Genomic DNA, 10,318 nt, shown 5'->3' with positions numbered 1-10,318 from the left:
GCTTCTCTGAGCCCATTGACTAACCCCATTATGACTGCCTCTGTGGGCAAGTCTTGGATCTCCAAACAAGCTTTATTGAACCTTTTCATATAGGCTCGTAAAGATTCTCCGACCTCCTGTTTTACTCCCAGGAGGCTTGGTGCGTGCTTCACCTTGTCCTTCTGAATTGAGAACCTCATCAAAAACTTCCTTGAGAGGTCTTCAAAACTAGTGATCGATCTTGGGGGAAGGCTATCGAACCACTTCATCGCCGCTTTTGATAAAGTGGTCGGGAAAGCTTTGCATCGAGTAGCGTCGGAAGCATCAGCTAGATACATCCGACTTTTGAAGTTGCTTAGGTGATGCTTTGGATCCGTGGTTCCATCGTAGAGGTCCATATCAGGGCTTTTGAAGTTTCTCGGAACTTTTGCCCTCATTATGTCCTCGCTGAAAGGATCTTCTCCGCCCAAGAGTTGTTCTTCTTGTTCGTCGCGGGAGTTGTGATTCTTGAGGGAAGATTCTAGCTGTAAGAGTTTTCTTTCTAACTCCTTTCGCCGCTCCATCTCCTCTTTGAGGTACTTTTCAGTTTCCTTTTGCTTCTCCCGCTCTTGTTCTAATTGTTCCAGGCGGCTGTGTACTAATCCCATTAGTTCAGCTACGTGGGTAACCGGAGATTAATAGAATAGATGGCGTGGGATGGCCCAATGTCCGAAAGATGGTGAGCTCCGAGTTGGTTTGCACGCTGGAGCCTCCTTCCGACTTATGCACGTGAGTGAATGGGGGGTGGTACCTGCAAAGACACTCCGATGCCTAAGTTAGCAAGAGTGTGAGCAGGTCTAAAGAGTATTGGGCTTAGAGATACCTGAGGGGTGTCAGTGTATTTATAGTGGTGAGCCAATAACCACCGTTGGAGTAGTGCTGTATCTTTAGGGTGTTAACCATCCCATTATCTTGGGGAGGTTAAGATATGGCTTTATGAAGCGGTTAGAGAGATTTTAGGGGCGGTTACTCATTTGAATGAGTGTTTATCTGCCAGTTAATCTCAAGTCCGACTTCTTTAGAGCAAGTCGTGGCTGATACCGACTTCTTACTTGAAGGTCGGTACTTAGCTAGGCTTAATCCTTTAGATTAGACCTTTTAATTGGACCTGGGCCTTTGACCTTGGGCCAGGGTATTAACAGTACCATAGTTGTGGCCTAATAAAAAAAATGTTTAACGCTGAAAAATTATCTAAACATACAATTAATTTTATGTAAAGTTATAAAATTAGATAGATAAAAATAGTTAAATAATATCAACGAGTTATATATATTTAGTTAAATAATATCAACGAGTTATATATAGTTTAAATAGTATAATCTTCCAAAATTCAGTTAAGAGAATGCGAATTAAAATTTCTTTATTTTTGATAAAAAATAGTTAAATAATGACAGATTTAATTACATTTTTATTCAATAATTTTGACGTACTTTAAGTATAAAATCTTTTTATATGGTAAATTACAAGTGCAATTAGGTATTTTTAAATATTATCTTGTATTCGGTCTTTAGAAGAGAAAAAAATAAAAAGCAAATAAATCTTTAAAAAAGTTAATTAAAAGCTGAAAATAAAATGACAACTAGCATTATTATGAAAATTATTTTGAAACAAAAATGTTTGGTGTATTTTACTTATCGCGGGAGACTAGCAGATCCAGAACGTTCGAGTGATCTTCAAAGTTGCAATCAAGTGAGTATTATATGTGATAATGAAGGGAGAATGTATCTTCTTGCAGATTGTAGTGATTAAGAAACAGAAAATGAGTGTCCCACATATATACGTGGTTGCAATATGGCAATGTTGACATCAAACATGTGGATAAGGTGAATTGACCGCGTGCTTATCTCATTGAGAATGACGGGGAGCAATGCATGCCATGTTGCTTCATTTGAAGAATAGAAACACTAACAAATACCATTTCATGGCGTAACTCATCGCTACTCACTGAATCACATAATAATTGCATGGTCATGGTCAAGTTCTTCAAACCAAACAAAGTGGTTATCGGGCTGCAAGGCCGATACACGAAGGTGTTGGTTAAGATGGTTAACTTCCAAGATGTGATGCTTTACATGGATTTGAAGGACAAGAAGGTTCCGGTGCTAAAGGAGACCAAGAAGAGGTTCAAGACTGGCAAAAATCTTTGGTTCTTTACCAAGTCCAGATTCTAAGCATTTCAAAAAACAGTGTCGTTTTCATTTTAGTTTTCTTTGAAAATTTTTTGCTATTACTTTTGGGATTTTTTTGTGTTGTGAGTTTATTCACGATTTGTATTTTGTTTGGATTTTAATAGTTTCGGTTTTGAGATTATATTTTTCAAGTAAATATGGTTGTTGAATCTATTTGTCTTAAATATTTAATTTAGTTTAATCAGATAAAAATAACTTAATAATAAATAGAGTAATTCTAGCACCAAATTGAAGAGAAGAAGAAGAATTAGGATTATATAATGAAAAAGAGATCAAATTGGGTCCAATTGTAGTCTAGCTATATTAATTATTCATTGCACACTCTAATATGGTACAGAAGAGCCACATCATAAGAATTGAGTCAGCACAAAAAAAGACCATGGACTACTATGGTATTCGAAACTCGATCTAGAAGATTACTATAATAAAATTAAAATTTAAAAAACTAAATTAGATAATTATGTGAATCTCAAAAACTATTACCAAAATTTACTTCATAGCATTACAAAGATGAAAGGTCTAGGTAGAAGTAGAACCTCCTAGTTTTATTTAATTGTTTATTACATATAGAATTAGTTAAAGAATACCATAAGAGTTCTCGTTAAAACTAAGGCGAATCCTTGAATTAAATGATGTTTTTTTTTCTTTCTCTTTTGTTTTTGGATAAACTAAGGGGACTAAAGGCCTATTTGTTCTGTTAGTCTTTTTATTAGTTGTTCACTGTATTTTTTAGTTTAATAAATTAATGACTAATTTATTGGGAATTAAGATTATTTTTTTTTGTATTCAAACGGGGCTAAAACGCCAAAAAAAAATACGAGCAACTAAATACAGATAAAATGGGGTAAGGTAGTCCCTCTCTTATTTTCATGGAGAATGCTAACTAACTCTGGGAATGGATAATCCCAGAACAAAAACCCAAAATCAAGATCAATACTTTTCTTGGCCAGGCAATCTGCACAGTTGTTGCCTTCCCTATAGTTATGTATAAAAAAATTTTTCAATCAAGCTTTTTCAGCTCACTAATCCTTCTAATCAGAGAATTAGGGTGTCTTTCTAACTTTTTTTCCCCATTCAATAACTTCACCATTCTCTCTTAATCACATTCTACCAATATCTTCTTCATTCTCAATCTCCTTGCCAGGTTCAGCCCTTGCACAACATCCCACAGTTCGGCGATGAAGGCAGAGCAGTTTTCAATCGTGTGGGTGAAGCCCGCAACCCACTTCCCGTTCTCATCCCGCAGGAGGCCGCCGCAACCCGCCTTGTCCGCAATTTCTACCAACGCTCCATCGACGTTAAGCTTCAGCCAGGCCTTTGGCGGGGGTTTTCTGGATTAAGACTTTATTTAAAAATTCATCGTTGAATAATAAATTACTGCATGTATAAAGGCAAGATTAGTATGGGTTTTATTGCTTTTCCTGTGGGCTTTTTTTTTGTCAGGATTGGTGTGGGTCTTAACCTTTGTTTTCCAAGTGCAAAAAAAAAGAACCTTTTGTTTTTATTAACCCTATAGGATGTAGTTAGGGTTTTTACTTCAAAAAGTCCCACCATTATCCAATGAAGAAGAATATTCCGCTTGCCAAAAGGACTTTCTAACAGAGCCTGTAGTTCATATAAGACACACACAAGGTCTGTCTAAAAGGACAAAAAAATAAAAAACTTAGGAAGCTCAATCCAAAAAAAAACTCAAGAAGTTGCTATTACTATTATGTAGTTCCAAGGACCACTTTAATAGTGCTTAAAAAGTCAATATTGTGGTCAATAAACTATCATGACAGCGATCCCATCCGGTTGCACTTTGATTTCTATAGATTCATTCAATTCCCTGAAAGCTGTACTTGTGTCTGGTCAACGATCAAAATGCAACATTCTGATGAGTTCAAGATATAATAATAATAGCACTAGTACTAATTCCCATGCTAATTAGCTATCTTCCTTTATGATTCCTAGGGGATCGGTCAAATCATACAACATAATTTGCGCTCTCTCTTCTCTCCTCTTACTTGATCATGAAACTAAATCTCTATAGAACTGATGAGATTTTAGGGTGTAAAATTCTGTGGTCACTGATGATCAAACGACTAGGGTGAATTGAATAGAGTATCATATAAGAATATAAACACTGTATCATACACATTCTTGCTAGGGGAAAAAAAAATATGAAATATCATATGATCACATGATAGAAACACACATCAAGACAAATGGCTTAATCCAAAAACAAATTAAAGGAGTACTTGCAAGCTTTATTCCCTTTTTTCTAGTTATCTATTATCTGTATAATCCGTAACCAGCTTCACCTACCTTACCCTACATATATATGCCATAAAAATTGACAAAAAAAAGTAATTATATTAAATAACACTACACATATATATATGTACCCCAAAATCTAGAAATGAAATAATAAAGATGACTAACTCTTTATTTAAGTATGTATAAGGGATCCAGGAGGATCAATTATGAAGACGGTTTGGTCCTGAAGGAACCAGCCGGTGTGAAACTGCATGAATTTGCTTGTTGTTGTTGGACTTGGAATTCAAAGAGGAAAGAATAGCAGAATAACTTTGCATAAACATGGAGGAATGCTTTCTCTCTTCTGCTCTCCTATTCCAATCAACATGATGATCATTGATTAAACGAGAGGTTGATCCTTGCAACAATATAGACAGCACAAATATGATGAGAAGCAGAAAAAGGGTTGAGCGTCTTGGAACTCCCATCATAACCCTGGCCTGAAGGAGACTATTGAATGAAGAAATTTATTATTATTGCTTCTAAGAATACTTGAATGAAGCCTAAGGCAAGCTGGCGAGTCTATAATAATAAGCAATATAGACATATTAATTACAAGGTGTGAATTCATGAATAAAATAGTTTTCAATCGTTGAGAAAGATGATTTGTTGCTAAGCACATTATGCGACTCACGCACGTATGCCAAATGCCAAAGGTTGACTTTGCTCAAACCAGACAAGTGGCTACGTAATTAAGTGATAGAAGAAATTATTATTAGTTTCTTAATTATGAAACACTTAGATGGATGGATTTTCTGTGCATGTTGGTAAATAAAGAATATTTCATATGCTTCTCACCATTATTGTTAGGATATAAGTATAATTTGTCAATAATTTTCTGTGTGAGAATTTTATTTGAAAATAAAGGCGTCAATTGACCTTACAAGTTTGTTTTCAAACTAAGCAATATGCAATCAATTGGAAATTATGCCAACCCATTAAATATTATACGAGTTTAATTTTGATGCACTTACTTACACAGTTGTGTACAATTGTGCAATTACAACTGTTTTTTTAGATGATCATTTATGTAGCCAATGTAAAAGATAATTATTTTTAAATTTATTATATATGAAAAAACTCCATTTCATTGATTGATCTCATAACGATAAGTTTCCTTTCAATATTCAACTGTGCCTAGGTAGCTATTAGGATTACCATGCCAAATTTCAATGCGTACTAAACAAGAAAATGAGATAGGATATATGCTTAAGATTCTTAAATAGTGATAAATCTAATCCGGTACCACCACCAAGAGAAATCTGCTTGGTGCAGGCTGCTTCTTAAAATAAAATGAGTGACATAAATGCTGATTCAAGAGTGGGAACAAAAGTTGATGAATTTTTTTTCACTTATTGAATACATTATATTCCACGGACAAATCCACACGCAATTTCGATTGACCGAATCAAACGCTTAATTTAATAAAATAGTTTACTTGACAAAAGGTTAATTCCGGATGTCCCTGTCTCCCTCTATTTTAGCATTGCAGAAAACTGAAACCAAACAAGTCTATTACTGGATATTCCCAAAAGAGAACTCCGTAGGCAGTGCAAAGATTTAACAAGGAATCAGGTAGAGTGTAGACTGTGTGGTAGTTCTACTTCGCCCTACGGGAATGTGAAAGGTACCAACTATTGGAGCATCTAATCACATCAGTTACTTGGAACTTCCATCAAGCAGTTTTCAAGTAGAAATGAAGCAATGCAAAGTTCATCAAGGATACTTCTAACCCTTCGTTTATTCTTGCCATTGTATCAAATATCAATACAGAAAGACAACTACTTGGCCCAAGATATGCTCCCAAATGTTATTGATCTGTTGCTGTTAACTAATATACATATTATGGAGGAAAAAGAAAGATATGACTCAAACTTATCACTAGTAATTCCTTACTTATTGATCTTAGACTTAATATTCCAACAAAGCATGAATAGCATTAGCATAGCACAAAAAGTAAAGCAGTGTCACATATTTTGTAAGGCTCTTCTCAGCAACCCTTTTTCCATTTACTCATCTTTATCAGCATCAACATGAGAGGGAGTTTCAGAGTGGGCAGCTTCAGTAGGCTTAGCATCAACATCCAAATCCCGTCCAGTTTGTTTGATGGTACCGACCTTAACATACTTGGTCATAAACTTGTATTCCCAGTCATGTAAGGCTTCAATCTCGAATGGGCCAAGCCCAGAAATATCCCCAGTGAGGTCTTTGTCTTCAAAAGACATCTTAGCGAGAGCTCTGCTAGCATCCTTGCCTGCAAAAAGAGCATAGGGTCCACCGGGTCCGTAAAACATCCTGCAATCCAAAAAACAGGGCTTAAACTAGCTTTGACCAAAGGTCAACTCGCAATTTCAGAGTTGAAGAAGAAAAAAAGAAAGGTACCTGCTTTGGGAGACATCATAGATCTGACCTTTGATGGCCATGAGAAGGGGCTTCTCGGGATCGGTGCCATCGTAGGCCTTGAGCTCCTCCTCAGTCACCTCACCAATCTGCACTGGCGGCTTCAGAGGTGGCATCTGCTCCTCTTCCATATCCCTCTCCCCGTGGCGCCGATAGTCCTCGTATGCTGGCGACCCGAACATCACCGAAACCAAGTAGTAAACGGCAAAGAGGAGCGCCACCAGCGTGAAGAAAGTGGCCGGAGCTAGGCCTGTGTAGGCCACGATGGCCTCCTTCACCGTCTCCCATATTTGCTGCACTTCCATGCCTCCTTCTTCTTCTTCTCTCTCTTCTCACTTCTACAGACCCAACCACAGACCAAAACGATTATTTTTGTTTTTGCCTTTTTATAATAAAAAAATAAAAATCAAATATTAGTATTATTATTACCTTCGGTGATGGGATTTTTTATTTATATAAATAAATTAAATATAATAATTACTGATTTTCGTAATTTGTAGTGTTTTTACGAAAATACGTACCATATCACATTTCGTTTATAGAGTAAATGAATTGATTTTAAGCGTATTTCGTTTATACAGTAAACAAAATAAGCACGTATTGTGTCAGTAACTGTATTTCGTTTACATATTCTGTAAACAAAATACGTGGAACAATAATTAGTTTACTGTGTAAACGAAATACAATAGGACAAACCTGAAGCAACTATAAAATGGTGTGCAATTCTTCACAACAAATTCACCTCTTTCACCTAAATCTTTTTCAAATCATTCATAATGTCTACTAGTAATGTATATTTTGTTGTGTCTATCCCAATTGCCTAATGAAGAACGGGAATAACGGAATCGTGTTTGAGTGTGAGAATCCAACGCTGCTTACACAGTGAGTTGCCTTTCGGTCATGTTACTTTAAATTTAATATATAAAAATTTAATATATTTTTGTATATATAATATGATATTTAATGAAAAAATAATTACATTTATTAAACGGGCATAACATAATTAAATGTGTTCATGTACTTAGTTTAAATTTCGGTGACATAAATTATTTTGGTAAAAGGTTTTCGATTTTATCATACATTATACCATGCAATATAGTAGCATATACGGTACACCAATCAAATTCCTAACTCAAAATTCCTCTAACATCCTACAAACACGTTTGACCTACTTACAAGTACATATTGCTATAACTAGAATCTATTTAGGCATTATTTCTACAATCAACTACGTATAAGACTAACATGGCAATTTGTTTCAAGTACTATAAAAATAAATAATAAAATAAACAGCAACGCCAACCTCAAAGTTTTCTGTCCCGACGACATGTCACGTGGCGTTCAGCCTATTAATGTCTGCATCGTCTGCCGTAATATTTAACTGAGCGTCTGATTTAGTCAAATAAGGATAAAATGGATAAAAAAAGTAAGATAAACAGTAACTTTTGACTTTTTAAATGGCTGTGAACGAAATCTCTTAAATAGGTGTCACTGAGCCTATTTCGTTTACAGAGTAAACGAATTGACTTTAGTCGTATTTCGTTTACACGGTAAACAAAATAGAAGCGTTGTAGAACACGTGTACACACATCATAGGAGCGCCCATTTACAAATTTATTTCGTTTACTGTATAAATAAAATACGGCTAAAGTCAATTCATTTACCCTGTAAACGAAATGTGACATATTACGTATTTTCATAAAAAATACTACAAATTACAAAAATCGATAATTATTATATTTAATTTATTTATATAAATAAAAAAAACCCACCCTTGCCTACAAACGTTTTTTTAATCAACTCTAACTAAATTTACATAAGTCTAACAAAAAAATTATGTGCATACGATCATTTTTTTTGACTTTTTTGCATTGTTTAAGTACATCTATTTTTGTTAGATAATACAAAAATTTATTGATATAAAATTTTACTTATATAATATAAAATTTTTACTTATATAATATAAAATTTATTGATATAAAAAAATTTATTCATATAATATAAAATTTTTTACATAATTAATACACAAATTTTTATTGTAAATAAAATTTTTTAGTTAAATAAATCAATGTTCTGAATATATAGTCTTTTATAAATTTTTATATTGTGCAAATATTTCTGTAATGCAAGTAAAAATTTTTTATTATACACTAAAATTTTTGTATTGTATGTATATTGTTAGTTGAGTATTAATGTTTTGGATATGTAGAGTTTTTTAAAAAAATTTATACTATTCACTAAATTTTATGTATTGTGTACAAAAAGTTATGTGATATACATCTTTTGTTGGTTGAGTGTCAATATTCTAAACATGTAATCTTTTAAAAAAATTTTTGTTGTACATCCAAATTTCTATGCTCTAATTTTCTAAATATATATAGGAGAAAAATGTCAAGAAAACCACGCCAAAAGATGATGATGAAGAAGGATGAGAAGGAAAAAGAACGAGGAGAAGGAATCAAATAAGAGAATAAGAAGACAACGACGTTGAAAAAGAAGAACATGATGTTGAAGAAGTACAAGACGTTGACGATAATGACGACTGATGATGACGACGTTGTCCAAGAAGAAGAAAAAAAGAGTATTTATCCATTTTGGTTTCCAGAAAATTTTATACCAAACACTTTAGTCTTCAATTAAATTAATTACTCGATTGCTCCATAACAATTAATTCTGTCAGTCACTTAGGTCATTTGCTCCATCAACTCTAATGGAAGACAAAATGGTCCCTGGCAACTTGATGAATGGATTTTTGACGGTTTAGAATTTCTCAAATAAAATCTCGTCGAAGTATAGTTTCTAAACCAAGCAATAATCCTTTCATACAAAAAGTTGTTTGTCACTAGTATAAACCCCTAAAATTTATAAACCGAAGTATTGGACCTCGGGTCGTTCTCCCTAGAAATTGTAATGAAGTGTCTTGCTATTAGTTGTGAGTTATATTTGGGGTTTTTTTAAGATTTTAGACAAGAAATATAAATGGCAAGGAAAATAAACTAACAACTAGCAAAGCTCTTGGCAAGATATGAGAACTAGAAGTCCTATCCTAGTTATCCTCCTCAATTGTGATGACAAATTGTCCATTGCTCCCACTTAGTTAACCTCTAACCATGGAGGAAAGTCAAGTGGATGAATCAATTTGATTTCTCAAGTCCTAATCAACTCCTAAAGGAAAGACTAGCTTTAAAGGCATTCAAATCAATTAGCAACTTCTAATTATCAATCAACAAAGGAATTAGGAAACTCCTAATTATCAATCAACAAAGGAATTAGATAACTCAAGAGTCACTAATTACTCTACCTAGGCTAAGAGGAACAAAACCTACACTAAAATCCAACCAAGCATTTCATCAAACACTTGGAAGGCACAAAAGAAAAGCATAGTGATTTGAGAACAAGAATAGAATCTAACA

The 10,318-nt window shown here is 34.1% G+C and overlaps 1 protein-coding gene across 1 annotated transcript; it reads right to left on the bottom strand.

Annotated features, from left to right (window-relative positions):
- Positions 1–6,217: 6,217 nt before the first annotated feature.
- LOC107467052 (membrane steroid-binding protein 2) lies at positions 6,218–7,275 on the bottom strand. The gene is made up of 2 exons (XM_016086071.3): positions 6,888–7,275; positions 6,218–6,800 (listed from the first exon to the last, which is right to left on the bottom strand). Exons 1-2 carry the CDS (start codon positions 7,208–7,210, stop codon positions 6,515–6,517), a joined length of 609 nt encoding a protein of 202 aa, XP_015941557.1. The 5' UTR covers positions 7,211–7,275; the 3' UTR covers positions 6,218–6,514.
- Positions 7,276–10,318: the final 3,043 nt, after the last annotated feature.

This window comes from Arachis duranensis, chromosome 9 (assembly GCF_000817695.3).
Source record: "Arachis duranensis cultivar V14167 chromosome 9, aradu.V14167.gnm2.J7QH, whole genome shotgun sequence".
NCBI classification, from domain to species: Eukaryota; Viridiplantae; Streptophyta; class Magnoliopsida; order Fabales; family Fabaceae; genus Arachis; species Arachis duranensis.
The sequence above is the reverse complement of the archived record's forward strand: the minus strand, read 5'-3'. Positions and strand labels throughout refer to the sequence as shown.